Here is a 15,124-nt window from a genome sequence, read left to right on the forward strand (position 1 = left end):
ACATTTTCACATGTAGACACGCAAAATAGCATGCTTGTACAAACACATATGTATACATACTTCATGTGCACACCTGGAACCTGACACAAATTTCTGATAAAAGCCATTTACCAGCTTTGTGGGTAGCCTCTCCTACTTTTTGTCTTTTAAGTATCTGCCACAAGGAAATAGGAAACAAAGCAGCTGTAGCAGAAGGGGGGGAAAAAACCCCAAACACGCATCCAGCAATGCTTTCATACAATTCATCTTAGTGACCTTGCTACAAAACAGAGGATGCGTCATGTCTGCAGAATGAGAGATGCTCTTCTATTTTAAGATAAGAGGATTTCTATTTTCCTGATGTTGGTAAACTGATGACACTGCAGGGGAAAATTTGATAGCTCTTGCTAAGTTTTCTAACATTTGGCTTCCAACTTTTCAATTGCTTCCCAGAAAAACAGAAACAGATTTTGACTAGAAAAGACACAGTACTGTTTGTCAGGCTGACAATCAGGATTGCTTCCCTTGCTCCAAAACTCTTCCCTGCCCCTACAGAAGCGTTGGCGCCAGGCAAAGACTTAGCTGGTACATTGCTGCTGATGAGCAACGGGCAAATTGGTTGCTTCTACAGTTTGCGTCAGAGCCTAAATTATGCTATTGGGGGAAAAAAAAACTGGTGTACAGCTAGACTTTGGAGAGGTCTACATTGCAGTCAAAGATCTGTCTGCACTTATGAGACATACAGCCAACGAACTCATGCTACCTGCAGCACAGACCTCAGTGCAGGCCGAGGATCTACTGAGCTTCCCAGACAGGCTCAGCAGCTTGTTTCTCTCCCCCTCCAACCCCTTCCTACTGTTGGGATTGTCCTGCCAGTTTTTATATGAGACACAGTAAGAACAGCCCAACAAACAGATTAGAAAAGGTTCTCTTCACCGCTGCCTGAAGAGCTCTTCCACTTCCAGCTGCAGGCTGTTGATTTTGTCCCCGAACTCCTGCTTGAAGAGACGGTTGTCCTGCTCAGCCAACTGACGGTCCTTCTCTGCCTGTCGCAATCTGGATTTGAGCCACATGAACTTGTGATAAAAAACAAAAGCCATGGTGGGGAGGAAGACCGAGTTTAAACAACAAATTAAAAAACCCAGTGAAAAGGAAAAGCCAAAAAAAGGGATGGTAAGAACAATGGGAAGGAGGAAAACATTCTAAAGAAAAGTAAAATGCAGGTGAACCAGGCAGAAGCTCTGATTTTCAATGTTTTTTATTCTATTACTACAGTTTACAGCCATTAGATGAAAAACATAAAACATCACTTTTATCCAGATTCAAAGCAAACCTCAAGTACACAGAATTTTAAGTCAAATTTGATTTTAATGTACGTTACATTTCAGCTTTACACGTGTAACTGGAACTTGCAACATAGGTTAGCTATTATATTTAGAATTAGTGCATTTTCCTGGTCTCTTCCACAGACTATCACACTGGATCAAGTGCCTGGGCATTAGCACACCAAAGCATCTCTGCTTTGGGCCTGACATCAGAAACTGCCAGATACTTAACTCTTATTTTATAACTGCTGTGACAGAAAACAAAACCAGCCCAAACCACTATTTCTACAAAAGAAATTTGAGGAGGGACAGGGGAGTTAACTGTCCTAACTAGCTATTTGGATACCTTGATGAAAGCTTTATTTTTTTTCCAGGTAGTTAAAATGCGTTTATAGTAAAAGGTTACCGAAGATTAAGTTCATACTTCCAAAAATGCGACTTGGGGATCACTTAAAGACTCAAACATGGTCTCCAAGTCTGCTTGTGCAGGAGTCAATTAGGCAAGCTAAGCAGTGATACACGCTTGTGTACAGGAGGACTAGGCCAAGCCTCACAGATTCTTACACGTACCTAAGTGAGAACTCAATAGGTTTTTTCTTCCCCAGTTGCATTACAGTCACTTGGCCTCCCACCTCCTCAAGGAGCACTATTCTGTAGGACAAAGGAGGAGCTGGCCTTTTACAGGCATCTCACCAGAACAAAAAGACCCTTATTCAACACAAAACAACCCCAAACGTGATTCTCTTGGAGCAAAATATTTCTAGGAGCATCTGTAACCTAAAGCTTGTGAAGGGCCAGCATGGTGAAATCTTGCGGCCACCAGGAAGAGGATATTCATTTACAATAGTTCAAGCTACAGTTACTTTAAGTTTTGCACTGGGGTGTTGACAGTGACTTTTCCTATTCAGAGCTGTTTCCAAGCTTTAGCTGTTCTTTCATTAGCAAATTCCATATTTGTATTAAGCAACAGAAACTTAGAAGCAAATGTAACAAGTGTAATAGCAAAAGGCAACTCTTCCTGTTAAACCACTAACTACTCAGACAAGGAATGGTCAAGTGCCAAATGACTGGTCCCACTCCCCACCACTGCGCATTTTCTTTCCTTTTTTTTTTTTCTTTTTTTTCTTTTCTTTTTTAAACACTAGAGTATAAAGATCAGAATATTTTTGTAAAATGTGTAACTTCCCTTTCTAGGAAGAGGAAAGACCTATCAAAACACCTCTCCTCAGCTTCCTTCAGTCAGGAAGAACTGCGACGTATTTCTAGAGGGATTCATGGCAGAGGTAGAAGGCAATGCAAAGATAAGGAGGTTTTCACTGAACTTACCACTCTATCATATTACTCTAAGACACCTAGCTACTAATTCTGGACACATGAAGTTTAAAGGAATAAGGATAAGTCCCCACCCTCCCACCAAGTCACTAAGGCAAAATTGTTGCAAGCAGTCTTGGTTAAAAGAGGGCTGGTCTTCACGCGATGAGCTACTGAGATGCACCCATTTGTCTTTGACTCGGGGATAAACCCACAGAACAGAAGTGAACGGGGAACGGTTTGGGGTACGCACACAACTACTTTCAACAACTTCCAGGGATGCATTTTCTCGTCTACTTCACAAAAAGGGTAACACAGAAAACTAGTCGACTTTCCAGAGCTGGCCAATCAGATATTGGCTTGAACAACGCATCTAGTATCCATAAGTGTTGAAGATTTGTGCTGCTGTATACAGTACGCATCACCGGGATGTACAGAGCCACATATCTCCCATTCCTTATGCTTTTCTGATGTGTTTACTGGCCAACTCATTGGTAGTTTAACAGTTTAAATGGCAAAGTCAGGGGATTTTTATAATCAATTCTATATCTCTGAAGAAAAACTCACTGATTTTAAAAATTCAGCAAATTCCAAATCAACTTTAGGAGACAATTAACATTTAAACAGTTGCTTTTAGTAATTCTCAAGTTCTCCCCTCATAAATGAGTTCTGATGTCAGAGCCATGAGGTGACCAGACATAAAAATGTCTAATGATGCTTCTGGATCAGTTTGTTTGCTGCACTATTTAAGGTTTTTGCCTGTTTCACCAAATCCTTTTCACTGTATGAGTAAGTCAGAATGAGGATGATGAGAAAATGAAAAAATAAGAACAGCGAGAGAAAAAGAGCAAATCAATTAGCTCAACAGGTACCATAATATGTTTTAAAATACAAAGTTTCTACAAACAAAGAGACCTCTTTGGTAAGAAATCATTCAGAACATAATCCCTAAGATGAAATAACTAGTTTAGTGCATTTAACTATTCATTAAATATATCTCAGTAGAAAACGTATGTTATCGAGACCTAAACATTTCTCCCGATTTTGCTTGGAGCTAGCACTATAGTCCCATTTCAAGGCAATGAAGTTCTGAACCTGACGCCAAACAGCTGCAAGGCTTGGCTTCAAGGACAGGAAAAAACAGAGGTTGGGGGGGGGGGGGGGAAGGAACACTGCTACCTCTCAAACCAATTTGACTTTGTTGCTGCAGCCCTCCTAATTACCTGAGGGTTAGCAACAGGAGAGCAACATGGCCATCAAGATGGAAAACGTCCTGGCCCAAATGGATATTATACCTGCTGGCTACCTTTATCAATTTGCAGTGACAATCAGGCTTCCTTATCATGTTCCTTAATTTACTTCCACATGAGCTTTTTTCAAGCTCAGCTTCCCCAGAAAGTACAAGGCCCAGACCGTTCAGCTGCTAATCAAGAGAACGGTGCCATTTGGGTGTTTTCTCAGAACAGTACCAGAGTGATCTGGCATAATCAAGCATCTCTGAGACCTGTCTCTGCTGCAACACTTCTCCTTCCTGCTCCCACTGTACTACCGTCATTAACAGACAAGCACTTCTCTAAATTTGCATTTTATTTTTATCAGTGCTATCAGAGACGCTAATCGACTTGTAAATGACTGCATAACAAACATGCAGCTCATGCAGGTGAACAAAGCTTCTACAATAATTACTGTTTTAGTAGTATAATCTTTTTAATGAAAGACTTGTAACACTTCTAACAGCATCTCATGAAATTGTTGCTATGAGACCCAACCCCGCTCTCCTTACGTAGCTTCTGTTTAGTGGCGGCTAAGCTGTGCACTGTCTCTCACCTGTAACAGTACTAGCTCTGCTTCCATTCAAGTCAGTAGCAATTCTAGCAGACAAATAGAGCAGGGCTAGGTCACTCAGAGGCCCTTCAAACTTCAAAAGCTAAATTAAAGCCTGTCTACAAACAACTTTCTCAGGAATAGCACTCCACTCGTCTGCAACATTCATGTAAAATTGAGGTAGAAAGTTTCTAATAAAAACAATCAATATAGTCGCTTGAAAAAAAAACCAGCCCGAACAGCACACACTGTGCCTCTAGAACATGCACATAATTTCATAATTATAAAAGTTGCATTTTTTACCTTTGTTCAAGCTGTTTGATGGTAGCAGCCATCTGATTTGTTTTTTCTTCCAAACGGCTGTTTAATTCGCTCTTCTGTTTTGCTCCCATGTCTGAACTCTGTAAAGAAAGTTGCATCGCATCTTTTATAAGTAGCAGTAAAACCAAACTAAGCCACAATAAATTACTTAGCAAGTGAAATGAAATGGGCAAAAGCCAACAAGACACGAGAAGGTGATCCAAAAAGCAAACACCAGATCATTAATGCAAGAGGAAACACCACCTCCTGCAGATACAGACTACAGCTGGACCCCACAGAAGGGAAATACCATGATTAGTTCAGCTTGTTATATAATATCTATTAATGCTTGTATCATTCAACTGTTTTGCACAGAATGACCGACTCAAGGAAAGTAGAAACAATTGAATTTTAGGATTTACTGCTGGGCATTACACATTGTTCCTTAAGAGTTTCCTTTTGTCAGTTCCACAGTAACATATGTAATGCCACCATATACATTAAAATACTAGACTGTAATGGAACAGAAGCAGTCACGGGTCAGATTTGATCCATCTCAAAATACAGAACATGCTTTTCCCCAGTGAAAAACACCTATTTCCAGATCATCACAAGGTTTTCTTCAGAACAAGCCGCATTCTTTTAACACCCAACACCATCAACAGTTAAAGTTCTGCAGTTTTCTGTCTTGCCCCGAGCACCTTGTACGTTCTGTACCTAACCATAAGACATCCCAGGGATTACAGAGCACATCTGCAGGCTGCAAAGCAACCTGAACCAAATGCCATGATTCCTGCAGTTTAATCACTTGCCTTCACCCTGGAAAAAGAAGCTCATGAGCTGTGGAAGTGGTTATTTGTACCAGCACAGAATTAAAACCAGGCAGAAAGAGAGAGTGCCCCAAAAGAGTCTCTCAAAAAGGGACTGGAAAAAAAAAAACACACCTGTTTTTTCTAGCATGCAAAGAAAGGAACCAACATGGAACTACTGAACACCTATCAGTCATGCAAACCTCTGAAAAACCCGCTCAAATGAAGAGCTGCCCACTACTGAGACACCCTCCCAAACAACTCCTAAACCGCATGTAGTTTCCCATACTGGGGAAAACACTAGCCTCCCTGTAACAGTTTACACACTGCAGCTCAAACACACACCTCTGAGGGTAACCTGTACGAGGAAATGGCATTCTCTGTTCATCTATCACATTTTTTTCATCTTCCTGTCCATTTATAAATTTGAAAAAGGCAAAAAGGTTATGAGTCCATATGTCATTACAGAAACTGCATCTTCCCTAAAGCTTCCTGCCCAAATCACATTTAGCCTGAAGTTAAGAATGCCAGCCCTAACGGGAGCAACAAGTAGAATCAAATGTAGAAAAGTACGTGGACAGGGAAAAGTCTGAAACAGCAGCAAGATGGAAGAAAGTTACACAGCCTGTCACCCCTCCATAGCGCATACGTGCTAAACAGAGAGGAAAAAAGACAAAGCACGGGAGCCAACACTTCCACTAGGGATTCATTGCATTTGATTTAATTCTTTCCCTACCTGCAGCTTGAAAGACAGTTCGTGCTTTAGGGCCCTGAGATCATCCAGTTGCTGTCTGAGTGCCACCAGCGCATCTTGCTTCTCGCAAACATCTTTCTCCAGCATCTTCATGGCTAACTCCATCTCCTGTCTCATCCCAATCTGCACCTCCAGCTCTTTCTCCACATCCTGAAACATGCACAGCAGTCAGCATTTCCAAATAGCTTTTTTCACCATCAGTGCAATAACCCTTGTACTCCTGCCAATGCAGTCAGCACCTAGAAGCGTGCTGCATTGCCAGTATCACAGCCACAAACTGGACACATCAAAGGCAATTAAGGACAACAAATCCATAATTTCAGTCAAACATTAAAGCAATGTAAACAGCATTACTAGCAGTGAGTCAGGAAGTCCTATTTGGGCCCATCTTTCTGACGAAGGGGACTAATGAAAAGTTTGCAGACTTGCTTCCTAAAAATGTTCTGCTCAAGCATTTGTCCCCCCACCAAATGAACATGCTATATTGAATTGAACATGCTATATTGAATAAACAGTTCAGAGAGTGTCAATAACCTTATCTTCATGGGGGATACCCAAGACCTAAAAACTCAAGTGCACTGCCCATTTTGAGGAACAGACCTCAAACTGGTCAACCCAGCCACAAAATCATCATCACTTCTGACAGACTGTCTCAGATCAGGCTGAAGCAGGGCAGGCTGGAATGACAATAACCCCTTGGGCTAAACCTTTTCAAAAGTGATTGACACTGAATAATTCCATTAAAAAGCCATTCTGTAGAGCGCCAAGCTCCCACTGCCCTTACCAGCCGCAGTTGAGTCTCCTCCTTTAACTGTTTTCGTGCCTCAGTAAGTGCATGTCCATCTGCAGTTCTGTCTTTAGTGACCTAAGTTAAGAAAGAAATCCAATTAACCCATCATTACATACTAGTAATCCTCCCATGTGCTGACCATTTTCTTTTCCCACTTTGAAAACAAATTCCACAACTGTCAAAGGTCAGTAGCTTCATTCAGTTAATGCATCGTGCAACTTTGCTGTGAACATAGTGTATTTCCCTGTAACTAAGTTGCTTAGAGCAATTCAGTGCATACACTGCCTGTCCCCTTTCAGGCCCCGGACAGTGTACTAAGTCCAATTATGAAATATCAAAAAACATCCTATGGATTTTAAAACTAAAATGCAACTCTGACATAGTCACTAGCCCTTGTCATAAATAAAGGAAGAAAAGTATAGAGTATTTCAACATAGCACCCCTTGATCTCAGGAAAGGGTAGCATTTCAGACCAAAAAAGCAGAACTCGCTTAAGTTTTCTACCAGCCTCTCAGTAAATCATCTTTCTTCCTGTCCCCTCTGACACGTCCATACAGCAAGCCATGAACATGCTGTGTTAGCCATGAGCTTTGCACACACTCATAGTTTAATCAGCTACTGCCAGGCAGGATGTACTATGACCAGGGTCCATCTGTTGCCCTCTGTGAAGGGCCCAGCTGGAGTCACTCTTTTTTCTCTTGCTCTTTTCTGTGAGACACATAAGGAAATGAAGCCTCTTTGAAACAGCTCCTCCCTGTCAAATTTAGGCTGGACCTGCCCAGTGGGTTCAGGAATCATACACACACCAACCTTACGATTGGACTCCAAGATGTAAGAACTTTCTTCTTTAACCCGTTCCATCTCTTCCTGCAGTGTAATAATCCTGTTGTTTGCGACAGCAAGCTGTGAACAAAACAGAACAACAGTTCTGTATCAAAAACCTATTTCACAGGTTTTTTTCCTCTAGACAGATTTTCAGCAAGTACTCATTTGTTCACATTTGGAGGGAGTTTTTGTTTGTTTGTTTGTTTGTTTTACAGTAGTAAAGTACAATTCAGCCTCTGCTGTTGCTAGTTGATACTATCTTAAAAAAATTATCAATTAGTGCCAGTGTGGTGGCTTTCCATTATTGGCCAAAACTGAGACTTTCCAACTTATTTCAGTTCATGTCCTTCAATAAAGTTACTGAGTTCTTCAGGTCACTACCTGCTAGATTCTGTTTAACACTTGGTTAGCACAAATCTACAGAAATCCTCATTTCATTCCTCCTCCTTTGTCAAGATAATAAAATGGAGAAACGTGAGGAACATGGCAGCTAACTTTTGTTGACTTTAGCAATGGAAATAAATGACCACAGAAGAAATACTTGTGTGGGTTTGCTAAAGCTCTGCTCGTTTGGATACATAACTAGTTAGAGCACCTGAGATGTAAGATGCTTAAGCATCTGGGCAAGACAGCACCAGAAGTGCTGCTAGAACCTCATGAGAAGAGGAAAATTTGGCTTGAAACTGAGGGCAAGTAGCACACACCACCTGTACAAGACAGGACATCTTCCTCAGAGGATTTCCTGAGGAAGGCCTCATTTCAGACCAACAGGCAACCTGGAGTGTATGGTCAAAGACCAAAATAACTTCAAGTTTTTTTTTCTGGGTTTATAAATCATAACCTACATAAACCTTGCAGACAAAAAAAAGCTCACTGGCATTCTAAGAGATCAGTAATGTCATTAAACAACAAATCCAAATAAAAACCACCCTGACAAGAGCGAGAATCTTTGAAACAGCTCATGCCAAATAGACAAATTTATGTGACATGTGACACAACTCATTAACTACTTCCTGCACATGACTGATAGGCATCGTGTGTTCCAGTGTCAGGTAAATTATTACTGTCAATAGCATGCAGACTTTAATAAGCAACAAGCAACTAAATTACTAAAATCAACCAATACTTCAGTAAACACAGGGATTAATCTCACAGGTACCATGCATAACTGAGAGCATGCACATTCAGCAGGTAATAATAAATCAAGAGCAGCAGCACTGGAAAGGCAGCCTACTGTAGACCACGTTGTTAAATTAAAGAAAAAACAAAACCTTTTTTCTAATTGCAAAATACAATTTTTACTCCCTAACTGCACAAGTAGATACACTAACTTCCACCACTGAAGTTCTTCATCATTTGAAATACATCCATTAGAGCAGGTGTTTAATAACCAGACACACAAACCGCTTTGATGAAGGTGAACAAGCAAAAAAAAAAAAAAGGTAAAGCTGCCACCATCCTTTCTGCGAAAGGGCTTCTACTTCATACTTGTACTGCCAGAGCACTGAGACATCCCAGGCAAAATAATTCTGCTGAGCTAGGTGACATGTGGACAGAAATACTGTAAAACCTGTAGGTTGAGGCTTACTATCACCCATTTGTCAGGACACTGTCCTAAGAAGGTTGTATTACATCTATATAATTTCTGATGAACTGCAAAGCCAATATTAAAACACAGGTTACATTTATGATTCATTTATGAACCACCTTTCATGACCAGACTGAACAACATTTTATCCTTTATATCCTGCAAATTGCGACAAGCTAGAGGAAAGGTCACTGTAACATTTCAATTAATATCTTATCACTGTAGTCAGCTTCTGCATCAGTCAAAATAAACAGAAGTTTGAAAAATTCTCTGTAGTGTCTGAATGTCTTGTAACCTACATGTGCTATATGGCAACTGAAATCACATGCACTGTTCAATGCTTTCTAAGACATCTTCCAAAAACCAGAAAGCACTGAAAAGATTTCAGAGGGGAGAAAGTGTCTTCAATAGCTTTTGGGTTTTAACATAAACAGTTTGCTGTTTTTCCACCTCATGTGTCATTAATGGTGACTGTCAACACAATTTCTGGGCTGCTCAGTTATTCCAGTTGCATCCTTAAAAAGCCATGATCAAGCATATCCAAGTTCTGGAAATAAATTCTCACATACCTTTTTAATCCTCGATTCCAAAAGGCTAAAATATTAGATCCTTTTCTATTATACCCTCTTCTATTACGCTTACCTCCTCGGTCAATTTAGTGTTGGATTTTTCTAAGGCATCCACCTTTGCTTGTAGGTTGTTTACTGTAGCACTGTTAAAGAGAAAAAGATGTTATGGTAATTTCTGCTTATCTTTTTCAAGTCTGCTTTCTATTATGTTATACTATATAATAATTTTTTAAAAAATCATATATTACCTTAAGTGTCTATTGAGTTCTTCTACATAGTTCTTCTGGTCCAAAATAGCAGTTATCTGACCATCTCTGGGAAAAAAAAAGTAACATTCAGCTCACCCTGAATGTAGTTCTTCCATACCTACAGATACCAACTGTGCGGTGTTTCCGGAGACCCCCGGGGAAAACAGCAGGCCTGCTCTGCCACACAGAAAGATAATGATATAGAGAAGAGTCAACCCCATGTCATCCAGCCAGCTTCTACCAAGGATGTAAACTCTACCCCGGCCATCCTGGTCATCCCTAATAGCGTGAGATCCTGGCTTGGCTTCATACTCACTGCAGGACACAGGCAAGCTGTCACCGAACGCTTACACGGACAAAGCCGCAGGGAAGATGAGGAAATAGTAGAGTTTCTCTCTGATCCCAACCTCACCATTTGGATTAAAAGAGCTCAGAGACATTGTTAAAGGTTTAAGAGGAAACGTGGCAGTACAGCCTATGTATCCAGCTTAGCACTGAACATACTGGGTCTTGATGAGTCAGTGTGACACACATGAAATAGCAAAAGTGAGCCACAGTCTAAACCTTTATGGTCAGTCACAGTTCTCAGACTTCTCAGAAGTTGCAACCACTTCATTCATCCGGACAACGTTCAGGCATTTTGCGACACAAAACTGAACAGCAAGGCATACAGCATTTCAATTAGCACAACAGCATTCCAGTGGAAAACACACTGTTCTTTATACGACACATATATCGAACAAGACTCATCCAAAATCCACTCAACAAAAACTGTCACCAAGTGCCTGTGTTGCATGCATTTCCAGCAGGAGATCTTAACTAAAGAAAAGCATGTTCTAATAATAAAAATACAGATAAAAAATGTCAGCAAAATACCTGATCCTGAGGGATAATGGTAAAAGAATATACCTACATTCAAAATAGTAAACCTTCCTAAAAAGAAGTACTCTTAAAGAACCTCAGATAACCACAACACCAGATCTATATGCCAGTGTACCCATGCTGTACTTTTCAACCTCTTGTTCTGAATGTTACATAGCTACATTTGTGTACATTGGCACAAGAACTCTTATTTGGACTCTTATTACAATTACAGTCATTTCTGATTGGAGAAATTATTTCTAAGGATGCTATGGTCCTGAAAAATCAACTCCTTTCTCGCTAGCCACTCAACTATTAAAGGCTACTAAATTGTTTACTGAAAAGCCTTTAAAGAATAGCAGACCTAACTCAGCAGAGGGTCATTTTTAAACTATTTTCATTTCACACAGCCAGCTAAGGAAGAATATCCAAAGTGTTCAAGAGACTTTCCTTTCCCCCCCTCCCAATACTTCCAGTGTCTTATAAATAAGTTATGGTTTACAAAAAAAGAGCAGTTCACTCTAAGAAGCATCTGACTGAAAAACGCAATAGGTTACAGGACAACTTGCATACTTGAATACAAGTTACCATAGGGTATGATGGAGAACAGTTGTGCTTGCGCTTACCCCTCATTGCCTTTCGTGCTGTTCCCATCTTTCAAATACATTGAAAAATCGATAACTCCAACCTAGAAGAGAAAATGTTGGCATTTTACATTAAAAGCTTTTCCTAAGACTAAACACTCCTCATATCCATGAATATGTAGGGTCATTCATGAAAAACATCTGTGCATGTTTTATTGTAATAAGAACTCATCATACCAGTAATCTATCCAGAACAAATGAAAGAACAGACTAGTTCAAGTAAAAATGTACTGGGAGAAACAGCAAGTTGTCAAGCAAGTCTTAGGAGATAAGGACAAAATAACGTCATCAACACACCCATATATACACTGCCCAGGCAAGCTGAAACAGAAGTGCATATTGGCCTGTTTTCTTTTGGTTCACAGGTACAATGATCTCATAACATGTCATGAGTGAATTAATATTTCTGCCCATCTCCCCCCCTTTTTTGTCCGTTCTTCTATTTCACATATCACTCCACAGTGACCTGCATTCAGATCACAGCAAAGCACAGCAGCAAAGAACCGAGGAGTGGAGTTTTGGGTAGGGCATTAAGAAACGAAAATTTAAGAGAGCATTCTTTGTGCGATTGGCAGCTAGATCACTACTCTACAAAAAGCAGCAGGGCAAAGTGTTCTGCTAGCACTCAAGTCAGAAGAAACACTACATTTATGTGACTAAAATGAGTACAGAAGATGTATTTCCACTGGCAAAAACTAAGCTGAAGGGAGCCATTAGAAAAGCAAAAGCTTGAACCTCTGACCTCAGCGCTGCCCGCTAACTGAAGAATGCAATCATAGTAACAAGCTTTTATTAGTCTTTTATTATTAAAAGTAACAAACACATCTCAGTGGAACAAAGTCCTCTACAGTGGAAAACTGTGACGGTGTGCTCCTTTCCCCCCTTGATGTGCTCTCCCCCCCACCCTGCCAAGCCGACCTCTCCGTAAACAACACGTAGGCAGGGGCTAGTTGAGCATGCGCCAACTAAGATCCATCTAGCATGCAAATATGACGATGAGTCAATCATCTCCCCCCCCCCACAAATAGGGGGCAGCCCAGAGCCCATGGAGCTCTCCTGCACGGCAGTGGGCTGCACTGCAGAACCTCCTCCTGAGCAGGGACGCCTCTCAAGGTTACTCCTCGAGGTTGAGAGACTCCTTACCTGCGACAGATCCTCGGTAAGTGACTAATAGCATGCTGAATCTTTGCAAAACTTTGCGAAACTTTGCTAAGTTATATCTCTGATTGTGCACATAACCCTTTAGACATAAACCGTTGACCAAGTCTGGGACTAAGATTGGATCCAGCTGCACCCAGACTCCTCTGAGGAAGAGTTTGGAAAGCAAGGGGGTTCAGTCTGAACCTCGTGACTCAACAAGAGGGTCTCCTTGACACTTTCATCTGACGCTGTCCTCTACGCAGTAAATAACTGAGTGAACCTTACCATCAACCATTGTTAAATCACTCTCTTATTTACGATTGAACTTTGTTAAATCACTGCCTTACCTCAATAAAACATATTGCTGCTTCTCTCTTACGAGTGAAGTGCATCACTCCTCACTCATCCGCAACAAATTGATCTGATTTAAATGAGCAGAAAAAACCACTAAACTGAACACCCAGTACCTGTGAATCCAGGTCTTCGCCTTTCATGCAAAAGTTCGCATCGATGACATTCAACCCTACTAGGAGGCCAGCAATAATAGCACCTTCTTCTTCCATCATGAGTGCATTAGGCTCATAAAATTCACTGCAGGATGCACAGCAAGAGAAGACAAAGTGTTGCATCTTTCCAAGTCAACTAGAGTGAAGTAAAGCTTATGGATAAATTAGCACAAGCATACAACTACTTTATTGCTATGCCTGCTATCTCGTACAACAGTATAATGCAAGTTCACGCTTAATAAAAAGCCACGCAAAGACATAAAATTCATACAGAAATGTACTCCTGTGTACTATTAACACACTCCTGCTCTAATCAAAGGGCCCAAAATGGATACCTCTTAGCACGCTATGTCTTTAGATGAGGCAAAGAGCCAAGAAGCAGGAGACCTGGACTCTCAGCTGCTGAGAGGTGATGAAAACTAAGAACAATTTTTGAGTAATGTTACAGTGAAGTGAACATTTAAGACTGTGGCTTAATGTCAGAGTCATAACAGTTGCACACTTTTACTACGCTATTACAAACTTCTCTAACACAAGCCACCTCCACATTTTCCAGTGGACAACACAAAGTCCTCCTCTGCACCCAAAGTCATTTATGGATTTGCATGAACAGCCAACAGAAATCTACTTGTTTGAGTAAAGAAACACCCACGTATTTATTAAACACTTCCACTTCGCACAGTGATTCTCATCCATAGAGTTTCAACTGACCTACAAAGTTATTGCTGTTTTATAAATACAGTAGAGATGCAGAGAAGTGAAATGACTTGTTCCAAGTCAGATAGTGAGTAAGGGGAAAGGTCAGAAATAAATCCAGGCCCAAGATCTTTCAAATAAAGAACGGTGTATTCTCTCTGTACAAACATGTCACTAAATCACCTATTTGGAACGAAACTTCGCATTTGTTGTGATGGATACTTGAGACAATAAAAATGGAGAAATGACAGCTTCTGACTAAGTAAAGAATACTAAGCATTTCTCATGCCTCATAGCAAGTTCTAGATTTCGCAACACTGCCACTCAGAAAAAAAAGTACACACATACTATCATTGGGGCACAAAAGATCTTAAAGATCATACAAGAGGGCACAAGTCAAAACAAGCTAATTTGAGAGACAGCAATGCTCACCTGAGAAGATCCTTTCTGTTAATCAAGGCTTTCATGTATTCTGAAAGTTTCTTCTGCATTAGAGCCAGGCGAAGCCAAGCTCTTCCTCTACCAACAGGTGTCCTACAAAGACCAGTAACAAAACAGTTGCATACTGTAGCACACATTCACAAACAGCTTTAATAATCCTGCTCTATCTCAAGTTTCTGCAGCCTTCCTCATCTCAAAGATACAGTCCTCACCAGTGAAAAGAGGGAAATACAGGCTATGTAAATGCAAATAGCTACAGACAGGTTTATTTAAGTCATCATTGCTTCTCTCATAACTAATTATATATTTGTTATCATACTAACATTTCCCTCACTCTACCCCTGTTGGATGCTACTATATAGACAAAGATCAGCTGCTTGGATAAATCACCTTTCAATTCAAATTCAGTTTTGCATAAGGCAAGTCAGAAGAACATGTGTAAACTTCAATACAGCATAGATGCCCAAGCACCACTCCTTCAGGCAGGTGTTAAGCCTGGTGAGAATCCACAGAA

At 40.6% G+C, this 15,124-nt stretch overlaps 1 protein-coding gene across 4 annotated transcripts in view; it reads right to left on the reverse strand.

The window, feature by feature from the left end:
- The window catches only part of RUFY3 (RUN and FYVE domain containing 3), a 51,614-nt gene that overhangs the window by 10,891 nt on the left and 25,599 nt on the right, over positions 1-15,124 (reverse strand). For 3 of the 4 annotated variants that reach the window (XM_026090071.1, XM_026090072.1, XM_026090073.1), the window contains exons 4-13: positions 14,602-14,703; positions 13,435-13,558; positions 11,810-11,871; positions 10,323-10,388; positions 10,148-10,217; positions 7,903-7,995; positions 7,087-7,167; positions 6,285-6,452; positions 4,743-4,840; positions 916-1,035 (exon numbers count right to left, since the gene is read on the reverse strand). In XM_026090071.1, coding sequence (XP_025945856.1) covers positions 916-1,035; positions 4,743-4,840; positions 6,285-6,452; positions 7,087-7,167; positions 7,903-7,995; positions 10,148-10,217; positions 10,323-10,388; positions 11,810-11,871; positions 13,435-13,558; positions 14,602-14,703 — 984 coding nt within the window. Of the gene's footprint in view, positions 1-915; positions 1,036-1,142; positions 3,397-4,742; positions 4,841-6,284; positions 6,453-7,086; positions 7,168-7,902; positions 7,996-10,147; positions 10,218-10,322; positions 10,389-11,809; positions 11,872-13,434; positions 13,559-14,601; positions 14,704-15,124 lie in introns of those variants that run through there. The other variant, XM_026090075.1, reaches the window with a different exon arrangement.

The sequence above is a fragment of the Apteryx rowi genome, unplaced genomic scaffold (genome assembly GCF_003343035.1).
Source record: "Apteryx rowi isolate R43461 unplaced genomic scaffold, aptRow1 scaffold_85, whole genome shotgun sequence".
Taxonomy (NCBI): domain Eukaryota; kingdom Metazoa; phylum Chordata; class Aves; order Apterygiformes; family Apterygidae; genus Apteryx; species Apteryx rowi.